Source organism: Ailuropoda melanoleuca, chromosome 12 (assembly GCF_002007445.2).
Source record: "Ailuropoda melanoleuca isolate Jingjing chromosome 12, ASM200744v2, whole genome shotgun sequence".
Lineage (NCBI taxonomy): Eukaryota > Metazoa > Chordata > Mammalia > Carnivora > Ursidae > Ailuropoda > Ailuropoda melanoleuca.
The window spans coordinates 398,201-412,428 of record NC_048229.1 but is presented as its reverse complement, the minus strand read 5'-3'; the positions used below and the strand labels follow the sequence as shown (position 1 = coordinate 412,428).

The window sequence follows — 14,228 nt, the reverse complement described above, 5'->3', positions numbered from 1 at the left end:
CAGATACAACGAGAAACTTAGTAGTTACTTAACTGAAACAAAATGAGATGGTACCGCAGTTCCTCAAAAGATTAAATACTGAATTACTGTAAGACCCAGCAATGACACTTCGGTACACGCTCAGAAGAACTGAAACCAGGGACCTGAGGAGGTATCCGCACACCCGTGTTCACGCAGCCAAAACATGGACGCGACCCAGCGCCCGTGGACAGGCGAAGGTGCACAAAATGTGGGGCGTACACACAATGGACTATCGCTCAGCCAGACGCCCGCCACAGCGTGGATGAACCTCGAGGACCTGAGGCTGAGGGAAATGAGCCGGTCACGGTCAGACACGGCGTGGTCCCACTCACCCGAGGGCCCTACAGGAGTTAAACCCCAAGACAGAAAGTAGGATGGGGGGGTTACTGTTAAATGCATGCAGGGTTTTAGTTCCGTCAGACGGAGAGTTCTGGGGAGGGATGGGGGTGGCCGCACAACAGTCTGAATGCCCCCAATACCGCAGAGCTGTGCACTTAAAAACGTTGAGTTTTAGGTCCATTTATCACAACAACAAAACGACAAAAAAGGTACTAATAATTAAAGGTGATGACAAGAGTCTATCAGAGCAGGGACCGTACCGAGTCCAGCAGTGAAAGAAGGTCTTTCAGAAGAAAGAACCCTGTTTGCTCAAGTATAAAACTATTTGTTCTGATCACTGAGGTGTTGCTATGTACCTTCCTTGATCCTGATGGATGAAACCGGTCAGTAAATCAGCCTCCCACTCCTCCCATCAGAGGCTGGCAAATTCGTGTGGCCTCTGTTTCTGCTCCAGCTGCTCACCTCCAACTGCAGGGGGACGCAGCTCAGTTCCAATAAAACTTTATTTATAAAAATGGCCCGCCCAGCCATAGCATGCTGACATCTGCTCTAAATAAATACTTCCAAAGCAACCATTCGGAACGGTTCCAAGGCCTCAGGTCTCTAATTCTTCAAAGCTAAAAACAACTGCGCACTTGTTACTTTGCAAATGCACGAGAGCCCAGAGGTTGGGAGCCACACATCCTAGTTGGGGAAGTCACAACGGCCCAGACAGCACCAAGCAAGGATTCTCATCTCAGAAGCTAGGCTCTGTTCCGACCTCACGAAGGTCACACTCACCTTGTGGAGACCCTTGAACTCGTAGCGCCTGTCTCGGAAGGCGCGCACCGTGTCCACGTAGAAAGAGTTCTCCCGCTGGCAGACGGTGGTGAGGCGCTCCTCCACCCTGGTCACGTGGATCTTCTTGTACGCCTTCCGGCAGTAATCTGAGGCACAGTCGAGAGAGGGGAGCATGAGAGACTCCACGCAGGGGGCAGCCAGGCCTCCCGGACAAGGCCAGAGAAAGCTAGGAAGCAGCAGACACCAACAAGTGCAGCTTTCCCGGGTTAGCACGAAGGAGCAGAGAAGTCCGAAAGGTACGTGCTCGTTTATCCCATCAAAGAGAGGACAGCCCCATGCGAGGGGGCCAAACTCCCCAAGAGCACAGGAAGGGGAAGTCATCATCTGACGAAAAAATAAAGAAAGGCTGCAGGAAGGACCAGTTCACAGTGATCTCATCTGGTGCAACATCTAGTCTAACTGACCTCAGGCTGTGACCTACCAGCACAGCCCAACTGAGGCCCAAGTAAGAGCAGGCACCATGTCTGGAAACCACTCACCTGACAGCCTCCGCTTCTCGTATTTAGCCTGCTCCTCGCGGGACAGCTCGTGAAAGGCCCGGGGCGGACCCTCTGCAGTCAAGGGAGGGAATTTCTCCGACTCCAGCTGGTGCTGGATCCGATGGTACTCGCTGCGGCTGGCTGGCACTAGGAGGGTGACAGAGGGGAGTCCGTGACAGGGACCCGCGCACCTGCTCCCTGCCGAGCCACCCTGCCCCTGCCCTGGGGTTGCACTCACTGAACTCGCCCCTCCACTGCCAGGCCATCTTCCTCTGGCAGTCTGCTCCGGGCTTGTTGAAGTCACAGGCAGCACAGGTGGCCTCGTCCACCACGGCAGACGGCTGCGGCGGGCAGGAGGGGATCAGTTAGGGTCTGGGCAGAAAGAGCTCCATTGTGATGTGGGAATCTGTCTCACCTGCAGACGGTTCGTCAGGATGATGTTGGGGTACATGGCCCCCACGTCCAGGTGGTAGATAAGGGGACACTCTATTCTGTTCGGAACATCTTTCAGGGAGGTGAGCTTGGTCTTAATCTGATCACACACCTAGGAGAAAGGACAAAGGAGTGACGCCCAAGACAAAAACTGCAGACTGTACAGATGGTCACAAGCAAGCACTGTGGGACCCAGAAGGCGGCAGATGATGGCCACCAACATCTGGAGGTACAGGAACGTCCCGGGAAAAGACAGAGCCCTAAGCAGGACAGCATGTCGGGGAGCAGCAGCCTCTACGCCAGAGGACCTTTTGGGGTTGGCGGCACACCGTGAAACACCGTCTGCAGCCTTGCCTGGCAGGGCCGACTGCCAGCGCGTGTGGGACTGGGCTAGAGTATGAACAGCACTCCTCCTGGGTGCCACTCGTGCCTGCACGGTGGGCGCACGGGACACCCCAGCCTCAGCAACCCCTCACCTGACAGAGGAGACCACTCAAGAGGTTAGCGGGGGCTCAGCCATAGCCCCACAGCCCAAACGCTACGCTCTGAACCTCTGTGCAAGACGGTCTCCAGCAGTACTTTATAAACCACAGAATCAGATTTGTTCGAGCTGTTAGCCAAAAAACCCCTCCTCAGCCCAAACACCTAGATATCCTGCATGAAACACAAGAACTATCCCTGTAAATGCCGAACTGAGCTTCTAAGGGACCCTCAGAGGGCAAAAGCAAAGAGTGGACTCAAAACCAGGGCAGTGAGCTAATTCAGTGATGCCTGGCAGAGGCCCTGCCTGTGTCAGGGTCCCCAGGACCACTCCCCAGGTACAGTGACTCACAGAACTCAAACAGCCAAGGGAAAGGAACGTGGGGCAGAGGCAGAAGGAGGTCAGGCTCCAGCTAGGACGAGCTTAATTCTCCCAGCATCAAACCAGGACAACACGCGCCGAGTGCTGCGGCCAAGCGCCGTGGCGCCGGGACACTCGCAGACCCAGCACCCAGGATTCCGACTGGGCGCTGGTCACTTAGCTCCTCTGCCCGCACACACCCGCACTCAGACTCCCAGGAGGAGAGCAGGTGCTCCGCGTGAACCGGTGTTTGCACAGTGAGTCAGGTTCACGAGGCGCTGCTGTCCAAGAAAGGTGAGAACCTGAGCCCCGAGTTCCCAGCCTCCCATGCAGGCACTTCCGAGGCTGGCCGGGCCCGCGCTGTGAGCACTCCCACACATTTCTCATGCCTCCTCAGCGCGAGTCAACCTGCACACAACAGGGAGATGACACAGAACCCCCCAAGGGCCCACCTCCATGAAAGGATAAACCAGAACACGTCTGCCCAGCAGAATCACATCTCTTCTGGCTCTTGCTGGAGAAAGTCTTCCCTGAGCACCTGGCACCACAGGCTGGTCCCTCCAACAAGTCTGTGGTCTGGGAACCCTCAGCCAAGAAACCACGGGACAGGGGACCCCAGGCCAGAAACCGCATCAAAGTACCTGACGGCCCCTGGCGGGCCGTCTGAGACTCCCTGCGGAGTATAAATTCACATTCCAAATCACAGAGCGAGCGTGAGAAGAACACCCCCATGACCCCCACGACTGAGAGCAGACACAGTAGGAGGAGGCCCCTGAGAACTTGAGAGAATACATCTCCTAGGGTAACTGTGGGAAAACGAGCATAATTAAAAATACTGCAGACCAAAACTCTAAAGCAAGAGTCCAGTTTCAAAAAAAAAAAAAAAGTGAAGCACATCAGAAAAAGAACCAATAGAACCTCCAGAAACACAAATATTGTCCCAAAAAGTAAAAAGTCAGTGCAATTACGTAGGGCTAAAGCTAAGTGGCTTCTGACGGTCATGTGTTTTTATCCACCCCCAAAATGTAACATGGAATTAGATCAGAGCACGAGCACATACTTAACTGAACAGCTCAGTCTGCATGAAACGTACAGGACACCGACGACGCAACCCCAATCTGAGATCTGCAAGTATAACCACAAGTCACTCGGATACCTCAGCAAACCTCCATAAAGGACCAGATAATAAATTCCTTGGGTTTTGGGGCTATACATTCTGTCACACGTTCTTTTTTTTAATAACATTTTAAAAATGTAAAAACCATTCTTTGCTCACTGGCTATGCGGGCGTCGGGGGCTATAGTTCGCCCGTCTCTGCTTTCGTCAGGAGTAAACTGAAACACATCTAAATAGACGAAAGATTAACCAGGAGAGTAGCCATCTTTTTTTATGAAATATGTTAAATTTGGTGGTCATGTGACAAAAATCACTTGAACGCAAAATTGCCCTTAGTATTAAAAAACTCTTTAAAACCCTCCAAAGAAGTCAAGATAAAAAACACACCAGAACCCGTCCGAATCCAAGACTAAAGAAACAGTACCTGCCCTACAGAACAGGACACGCCAGAACGTCCCGTCCTAACTGAATTCTAGGAAATGATCATTACGACAGTCACTCCATCCTTCTCCACCCCGAGGCATGTTCTGAAATGCTACTGGGGAGGCAGAAGGGAAGGAAGCCAAGTTCCCAGAGGACAGGCCCAGCGCTGCCGCGACCCCCAGCTGGCGCCTCCTGTCAGCATCCTGGGGACGGGACGGTCCCTGGGAAATGAAGCGATGAGCCTGTTGCCCTTTTCCTAAGGGCCCTGGGCTGCCCTTCAGAACACTCTGCAGACAACGCAGGCCACGCTGCCGTCCTCCAGGGGCCCAGTACTGGGCGCCCCCAGGCGTCCGGAGGCCTCGGCTCAGCACACCTCAGTCTCACGCTGCCGCTTCGAACTCAGAGTGGCGTCTGCTCCTCCCGAGGTGCTAACTCACATTTGCTTTTTAGCCTGGACACTCCTCACAGGCTGTCCTCTGAGAGTTCCCCGGGCCTACGGCAGCTGGAGCCGACAGCAGCTGCACAGCACTCCACAGTTTGCACACGACGCACACACATTCTTACTTGAATTCTGTCTAGTGAGTCTGTTACGAGATGTTTCTTCAAATCAATCCTTAAACTGATAAAAACTCCAAACCACGAGTCACTCAACACGTCGCAGTGCTGAGCAGGGCCTAACAGACACACCCGAGAAGTGCCACGTCCGAAGAACAGACAGCAAGCAGGGAGGTACCGGGTCTCCAGGCGTGGCGCACACTGTCAATGGTGCTTTCTCACCGATCATTTGATGGGTGCTATGGTCACTATGTTCTACTCCGTGACTTGTAGGAACTGACTCTCAGCACTTTTAAAGTCTCCTTAACAACAAAAAATAAAAACCAACGGCTCCTCACTGCCTGTAAAATAAAGTGCCATTGAATTGAGCTTCAGACCCAGCACTCACCTCTGTCCCACATCCGCCCACCACGATGTTCCAAGAGCAGGTTCAAGAGCCCTCCGCCTCCTTGTGAAACTCTCCAACCTCCCTAAGTCGGGTCATTCGCGGTGACTACAACACTGTCCTGTCCTCTGCCCCAACCAGACGAGACCCTGTGTCCTCTGTCTCAGGCCCCAAGTACCAGCACCAGCAGATGCGTAACAAACACGCTACTGAAAGAAGCCAGTCTACGAGGCAGGGCACATGACAATGGTTTCTCGCGGCCCCCTGGAGCGTTACCTCTTGGAAGTTGGTGACCTGCTCCATGGGCACCTTCTCCTCTTCCTCGATGGCGTGACGCATGGTTTTCTCCACCCGCTGCAGCAGGAAGTCAAAGGCAGCAGGATTCTAGTGCAAACAACCAAGAAAGGACACAAGTGAGATGGGAAATATCCCTGCAGCAACAGTCTGCCTCGGCAGGACGCCGCAGAGAACGTTCCAGAGGAGCCAAGCGCCTGCCCTGCAGCGCCCTAGTCAAGGGCAGGCTGGACAAAAGAAGTCTGCCGAGGAGTCCCCAGGACAAGAGAGGGGTGAGGGCTTTGCTGCAGCCCTCGCGGCTTCTGGGTCCCACCAAGCATTCGGCAGGAAGGCAAGGGTGGGGCTCACCATCCTGAACCGGCAGGGGATGTCGCTGCGAAACACGCCTGACTCAAGGGCCTCCACGTGGCCACCCACATAGGTCTCGGAGTCCAACACGTGACCATCATCTGTCAGCTTGTTAAACTCCTGCTCCTGCTTGTTGGGGAAGATGATGTTGGCATGGAAGGCCTGCACCATCAACAAGGCCTCACACAGAGTCCCGGAGCCCTTCCGCAGCACCTATGGGGGGAACACCAGGCTTTAAATCATATGCCACAATTCCGCGGCTGCATCCACGTCAGCCGCCTGGGACCAGCTCTGCTGGGCAGCGTGCAGAGAACGGCAGGCAGGGCGGGAGAGGCACTGACCTCATCAGGCTCCATGGGGATGATGGTGCAGAGGGCGAATATAAAGGGGTGCACGTACTTCATGTACAGGTAGTATGTGGCCACCGCATCCGACACCGAGTACGTGGCCAGAGTCTGAGGACAGAACATCAAAGAGTCAGAGCAACAAGGAGCCGCGGAGGGGCCACATCAGAGCTGGAGTGGCAGAGTGAGGACAGGCACATGCCTGGGGCTGCTCGGTGGCCATCCGGCACATGTCCTCGGGGTCCAGCTCCACGGGGTCGTAGCCCAGCTTGGCTTTCGCAGCTGCCTTGAGGTTGTGGCTGCCCACAGGAAGGTAACTGTCCCTCTTCACCCACCTGGGAATAAGAACCAGAGCAAAGGTCAGAGAGGACCCCGGGATGAAGTCCAAGAACCGTGAGAGGTGGCAAAGCTGGACGCACCCCAGAGAGACGCAGCCCTAACAGACCCCACAAGAAGCAGGCCCCTCGGGAGGCCTCTCACCCAAATGCAGTCAGCTTTGCGGATGTGCCCTCGAACACGAGCAAATGCCAGCACCCACCCTCCGAGCCCCACACCCCTCCCTTTCTCCCTCATGGAGAAAGACGGGGGGTGGGACCCCGCACCCTATGGCCTCCCTTAACCCCTCCAGCTTGTCCTGAGGGTGCCGCTAGGCTGCCCTGCTCTCCCCCACCCTCAGGCCCTATTTTTAAACTCCCATTCTCTACTTACACAGTCCCTTCAGCATGGAAACTGGAAGCCAACCCTGTACCCCTCACCATCGTGCCCGTCTCCACATCCTGCCCTCAACTCAAGTCCCACGATGGACACGGCTATGTCCCTGGCACCCATAACTCCCTCTTGACTGCACCTAATCTCACCTCCCTCGGCCTCCACACTCTTGCCATCCTCCTCCCCAGAAATGCCCCCTGTGGCCTCCCAGTACCCTCCTCTGAGGGTCCCCACCTGTCCTTTTGCTTCTCGAGAGACCGTCGATCACCATGCCCCATGTGAATGGGGTTCCCAGGCCTGCTTCCTCCCCCGGAAACCCACCCCAAACCCTGAGCACCAACACTGCCTGTGCCTCACGTGCCCCTGGCCCCCCGTCCATGGATCCCTAAGTCCACCCCTCTTCAATCCCATCCTCATTATGACTCTACCTGCCCCTTCCAACCCATGCACCGTAACGCCAGGGCTGCCGAGAAGACAGATCAAGCTTTAAATGTGTCAATGGTTCCCCAAAACTCACCTCCCCACAGGCTGCAGGAGGCCCACAAGATCTCCCTTCTCTCCAGCCTTCCGTCTCAGCACTCTGAGCCCCCTCAAATGCCTATCTCCAGCCTGGACACCCCTGGCTGTGGCACCACCTTTGTGGGGGGCTCTCACAGCACCAAGACCTCACCCCACCTGGCCTTTCTGCTCTGGCTTCCCCACTGGGTCTGACACTAATGTGTTTGCTAGTAGAAGGAATAATGAGCACACGACAAAAGACAGCACATCCCCTGACCCAGCCAGAGCCGCACCCACCACTGTCCTCGAAGGTGATGGGAGCTGCTTCTCAGAAGCCACCTTCTTCCCTCAAAGGGAGGTGGGCAGGACCAGTGTGTGCAAGAAGGGAGCTCTGGACCCCAGTCGCAGAAAGCCCTCCTGAGACAGCACGATGAGCTGTGGGGCCCACCTGAGACAGTCCATGTGAATGCACTGGGATGCCTTGTACTCCCCCTGGCTGTCCTTCTGGAACCCTATCTCCTGGTACATGCTCAGTCCATGGATCGCTGCTCTGGCCTCCACAAACGGCCTAGGGATGAGGGCAGACAGACGGGCACACATGCAGTTACGCTTTAGTTCTCTCGGAGACAGGAAGATTGTCCCCAGCAGACCCCCAACAGACCCAGGAACCCCCACACCCACTTCTCCTCAAATGGGGTGAGTTGCGTCTCAGGCCACCAAGCAGCACTCCTCCCACCCCTCCTTCCTCTCCCACTTTCTTTCCGTCTTTACCGTTGTCACACCGCCAAGCAACATCCCCTCCCAAACACATCTTAGTTACCCACAATTAAGACTCACCAGACACAATTAAGATATTAGACGTACCAGTCAAAAAAATCGCCGTTGTAGGTGACCATGATGGTGGGTTTGGTCTCCTGGACATGTTCAAACCATCTCTGGATTAGATGACCCTGAATTCAATGATTCTTAGCTGTCAGAGAGTTTGTTTCTCTTTGAGCTATTTCCTAGCACCCCTCCCGAAGCTGAGGAAAAGCAGGACCTCATGTCATTGCTTCATTTCCACATCCACCCTGTGCCTCCAGTGTGAACGAGGACGCCACTGCTAAACACCGCGTCCAGCACGGGGCCGTTCTGATTACATGAGCGCCAAGTCCTCTTCCTCCCATTTCACCCCAAATATGAGGCAGTATCCCAAAGGACACCTCTTTTTTTTTCTTTTTTAAAGATTTTATTTTTGATAGATCTAGAGAGAGAGCACAAGCAGGGGGAGCAGCGGCAGAGGGGGGGGAGCAGCAGACTCCCCGCTGAGCAGGGAGCCCGACGTGGGGTCGATCCGGGACCCTGAGATCATGACCTGAGCCGAAGGCAGACGCTTCACTGACTGAGCCCCCCCGGCGCCCCACCGAGGGACACCTCTTTACCTCGTCTGGTTCATTGAAGACACAAAAAGGTCCGTCGTACTCCGGCTTGGGGGTGAACTCAAAATCTTCAACGTCGTCTGAAACGATCTCCCTGTTGGTGATGAGGTAACCCTGGGACGCACACGAGCCGTCGGCGCGAGTTAGGACACACGAAGCCAAAACACACCTTCCACTCGTAGCCCAGGAGCTCCTGCCACAGGAATTACAGCAACGGGAAGGCACGCCAGCTCTCCCAAGAAGAGCCCCACGTGTCTCAAGCTTCTGTTGGAAGGAGCATGGCTTGTTTGTCCACTGTTCTGGACTCAACTCACTAATTTTTCACCCAAAATGTACTAAGCATAGGGTGGATGCTGCTCTGTTTTAGGGACGAGACAAGGTTCCTGCTCCTACGAAGCTTACATCCCAAAAGGAACCACTTACCTGACCATCAATCATATAGGAAATCATCATAATCTGGTCGGTCTCGGGGTCGGGAAACTTGAGGGGCAGTTTGGTCGTCTCGATGTCAAATGCCAAAACCACAGGGTCCTGCAGGGACACAATGTCTCATTACGTTGGACAGAAACCAAGCCGAGCTCTAGAGATCCCAGTGGTCTTCTCAACCCACCACCTCCACCTTCAGCTGCTGAAAGTCAAGCTGCCACAGGGAGAGGCTCCAAAAGAAACGAGACAGGCATTCTGGGGTTGACTGAGCTGTATCAAGAACGCCATGATTCACTGATGGTATAAAAATTTAGACACATACAAGAGGTTAGACCATGATAGGAAAACCCTAGAATTATAGAACATTTGAGTCTCCACGTGCTAGAAAATGCATGACCTTATTTTGACCTTTATGACAACCCAGACAGGAGATCGTGGTACAGAGCTGACATCTCTGTTTTGGAAATGAGAAAACAGGAATACAGACTTGCCCAAGAACACAAAGCCATCCCTAACCCCAGGCCTTCTGGTTATGAATCCATTTTTCACCACATCACTTTGCTATCAACCACCCAAAACGGAAATCAGAGCTTTCCCTCAAATGTTCAGATCCAGCCCAGCTCAAACACGGACATCACATGGCAATGAGTAAGCACAAAGGGAAATTATACTCGGTCAGAAACACACACACACACACACACACACACACACACACACACACAGATTTTTCTACAACTTTCTAAAGAAAGTACTTGAGGAAAAAAAAAAAACAAATCTCCGACTCAAATTCATCCTTCGGCACCGAATGAGATCTTTCCAGAAAAAAGTGGAAAAGTCAGGATGGAGGAAATGCAAGCAGTACTCACGGGTCGTTCAACAAGGTCATCTCGTCGGGAGATTTCCACGGGAAAGGCACTTCCTCGGTATCTGACGTTGTACCAGTGAGCCTGCAGGACGGGTAGCGCATTAATAAAGGGCTCTGCGTCTGTCCCGGGAGGTGTGTTTCTCCACGGATGTACCCTTTCAGGGTCACCTCCTGACGGTGCGGCTGCCCAAAAGGGACAGCCCCCTCACCACGTGGATCTTCAGGTCGATGGAGAGGCGGATGTGGTAGGGCACGTCATACTCTCGCATATCCACAACGTTGTCCAGCTGGTCGGTGACCTTCTTAGAGGCTTCCTCTTCGTCGATAACCACACTGCCCCCTTGCAGAACACTGCAAAACAGAGAGGCCAGTTTACTCAACTGTACTCTGCTTGGGGTCGGAATAGGGGGAAGACCAGAGCCCACGTGGAGTAAACACAGAAGGTAAATCGAGGTGGCAGAGATGACCAGACAGGCCCTTCTTCAACAATGACCTAAGATGACACCTTCCCACAAGCAGCAGGACACAGACAGGAAATTCCATGCACACTTAGAACATGTATTTTATAGGATGTAAGTTAAAAATTAAAAAAATTGGGGCGCCTGGGCAGCTCAGTGAGTTAAGCATCTGCCTTTGGCTCAGGCCATGATCTCAGAGTCCTGGGATGGAGCCCTGCATCAGGCTCCCCTCCCTGCTCAGCAGCGAGTCAGCTTGGGATTCTCTCCCTCCCTCTGCCCCTCCCCATGCTCACACTCTCTCTCTCTAAAAAATAAATAAATCTTAAAAAAAAAAAAAAAAAGTGGTGTCACTGGGAATCCACAACATTATTACAGCAACTCAACTTCGGAGCCACAAACCCACCCTATGTAAGAAAGAGGTAAGCTAAAACACAAGCCAGGAAACCACCGTTTATTTAACACAAACGCAGCACATAAGAAATTCTACCTACACTGGCGCACCTGGGTGGCTTGGTCATGGGCCCGCCTCTTGGTTTTGGCTCAGGTCATGACCTCAAGATGGTGAAATGGAGCCCCACGTTGGGCTCCGGGCTGGGTGTGGAGCCTCCGTAGGATTCCGCCTCTCCCTCTCCCTCTGCCCCTCCCCCGCTCACGCTCTCTTGTTCTCTCTCAAAAAAATAAATAGATAAATAAAAATAAATAAACTAAAAGTTAAAAAAAGAAATTCTACCTAATTGCTTGCAAGTGTTTCTACACTGAACAGAACCAATCCCTAAGGTAACTTCATTGCTGAGTTTTCCTGCTTCCTACCCATCTGGTCAACTTAGGAAAAATGGGAAACGGTCCTTGTGGACTGCCTGGCTGCTCTGCTTATGAGAAGGCTTACCTGGAGAGCATAGCTGTGTACGTATCACTGGCATGGCCCTGCTCCCGGTTCTTCTTCACAGAAGGGGAGATGTCCTTCCTCACTCTGACAAGATCCTCCACGGTATTGAAGGACAGCTTAATGTAACTTCGCTTCAAACCCACCAAGTGATTTGGCTATGAAGTGATGAGATCGTGCTCATGAGTTCAAGAGAAAAGGGACTTTATTTGGGTAAGAAAATAACGGGAGAACAACTCAAATGTAAATACATGAGTAGAAAAGTTGGCAAGTCCAAAGCATCTTGACCAATTCTGCATGTGGCACAACTAAACCACCAGAGTTCTCTACGAGGATGTATGGACAGTCACCAAAGCCCCATCATTCATATACCATCCCACAGGTGCTAAACTTGGCCTCTTCCCATCGCACCCCAGGGCAGGGCAGACCAGCCTCATTTACCCTGGATGTTCCAGGTGATACTCACCAAGTCCAGATCCTCTTTGGGGACAGTCTCTATTTTAGCAATTTTACCCTGAAACTTCTTGGAGAGGAAAGATGAAACTTCTCGTTCACAACCCTAAATCAAGATCAGAATGAAAGGACTTCCTCTTAGTAAAATCTGTTGTCTTCCTTGCGTGTTTCTCTAGAGGCCTCTTTGCTTTCAGTTCTGAAGCCCCCCCATAAAATGAGGCACAGGTCATGTGACCTGATTCTATGGACCACAGACTTACCTTTCTGGCTGCAATGTAGAAATATGGCTTGTAGGGCAAGGCCACCTGCAAGAGCCACCAACCCATTAAGGGGCAATGAGAAAGAAAAAAAGGAGAAGAATGAAGACAGGCTGTTTGCTGCTATACCCACAAGCAGCCCAGACCCAACCCATCTTTGACCTTGACATCTCTTACGAGATGACGCAGTCGGGAATTAGCACCTGCATGTTCGGCAGGGACAAAAGTCTGAGAGAAACAAAACTACTCCTCTTTCAGTCTTTCCGAGCTGGGTCTCTTATGACATCTTACGTGGTGACCCATGCAGCTCCAAGGGCCCATGTCCCCAACAGGCTTCGGACGTCTGCACACCAGAAGCCCCTCAACCACTCTCCTCCCAGCTAAATGAACACCTGCCATTTTGGACCCAGTACATCTCATCACTGAGTGGGTCTTAGCTTCTTGGGGCTCAGGAGCTTACCTTAAATCTGCTCCCATCATCCTGAATAAAGTAGTAATCCACTGCACTGACTAAGCGTTTGTCTTCATCTAAAATCTCAGTCTACAAAAGAATCAGTCAACACGGGCACCAAGTTATCCTCCACGCAGTACAAGAACCCTCTTGCCCCTATTCTCTGGGAAACTGAGCACAGAAACGAAATCTTTCTCCACCCCCACATAAACATTCCCCATTCACAAGAATCACATCGCAACATCTTCCAAGCGAGGATTTCTCTCCCTCTCTCCCTCATTCTTAGAAACCTGTTATAGGTTCACAGGGACCCCGCTCAGCTCCGTCTTCCCAGCAGCCTCTTTACAGCCCAGTGATGCCGAAGAAAGGAGGACAGCCAGGGACAATCCCACCTCCACCCGCACCACCCACTCTTCGAAGGCATAAGCCACAGGGAGGGTGCAGCTGCCAGGGGCTTACAGGGTGCATGTTGACGAGCCAGCCCGTCTTCTCGCCGGGCTCCTTGAGCCTCTCAAATCCAAACCGCGAATCCATCTTATCCGTCCACTGACTGCGCTCCAGGCGCTTAAGAGCCGAGACAGAGGAAGAGGAGCCATCATCCCTGAATGAAAGGAGGAGGGCAATCCTGTCTTCACTGAACATCACTCTATCCATTCCCGCAATCCCAGTGCATCCAGTGTAAGCATTGTGGATGCAACACAGTAGACGTATCCCTGAAAAACCTCGAATTTGGCAAAACAGTTCATTAAAGTAACAGAAGTCATGGGAAACATGACCGGAGCAGGCGCCTCAAAACCTGTTCCACTCTGTAACCAGAACGCTAATAAAAATGACCATCGTGGCTAGAGGCCGCTGCCTTACAGGTTAGTAAAAATGTACAGACGCGCCTGGGTGGCTCGATCAGCTCAGTGCCCAACTCTTGATTTTGGCTCAGGTCATGATCTCAGGGTCATGAGACTGAGCCCCGCATCCGGCTCCATGCTGGGCACGGAGCCTACTTAAGATTCTCTCTCCTGGGGCGCCTGGGTGGCGCAGTTGTTAAGCGTCTGCCTTCGGCTCAGGGCGTGATCCCAGCGTTCTGGGATCCAGCCCCACATCAGGCTCCTCTGCTGAGAGCCTGCTTCTTCCTCTCCCACTCCCCCTGCTTGTGTTCCCTCTCTCGCTGGCTGTCTCTCTATGTCAAATTAATAAATAAAATCAAGATTCTCTCTCCTCCTTCTGCCCCCTTCCTGGGCATTTATCCCAGAGGAAGGAAAACTCACATTCCTATGAAAACTCGAGTGTGTGAACATCCATACCACTTTATTCATTATAGCCGAAAGGTGGAAACAACTGAGACATTACTTAACGGGTAAATAACTAACCTATGTTATATTCATCCCACGGAATATCTT

The 14,228-nt window shown here is 52.8% G+C and overlaps 1 protein-coding gene across 1 annotated transcript in view; it reads right to left on the bottom strand.

Moving 5' to 3' along the window:
• The window catches only part of POLE (DNA polymerase epsilon, catalytic subunit), a 41,188-nt gene extending 27,685 nt beyond the window's left edge, over positions 1 to 13,503 (bottom strand). Inside the window, 19 exon segments of the mRNA XM_034637892.1 lie at positions 1,141 to 1,286; positions 1,680 to 1,826; positions 1,918 to 2,020; positions 2,095 to 2,223; positions 5,708 to 5,815; positions 6,074 to 6,286; positions 6,415 to 6,528; positions 6,620 to 6,752; positions 8,072 to 8,191; positions 8,488 to 8,573; positions 9,045 to 9,155; positions 9,465 to 9,572; positions 10,334 to 10,414; positions 10,542 to 10,683; positions 11,677 to 11,831; positions 12,140 to 12,232; positions 12,387 to 12,431; positions 12,844 to 12,924; positions 13,294 to 13,503. Coding sequence (XP_034493783.1) covers positions 1,141 to 1,286; positions 1,680 to 1,826; positions 1,918 to 2,020; positions 2,095 to 2,223; positions 5,708 to 5,815; positions 6,074 to 6,286; positions 6,415 to 6,528; positions 6,620 to 6,752; positions 8,072 to 8,191; positions 8,488 to 8,573; positions 9,045 to 9,155; positions 9,465 to 9,572; positions 10,334 to 10,414; positions 10,542 to 10,683; positions 11,677 to 11,831; positions 12,140 to 12,232; positions 12,387 to 12,431; positions 12,844 to 12,924; positions 13,294 to 13,488 — 2,310 coding nt within the window. The 5' untranslated portion in view covers positions 13,489 to 13,503.
• Positions 13,504 to 14,228: the final 725 nt, after the last annotated feature.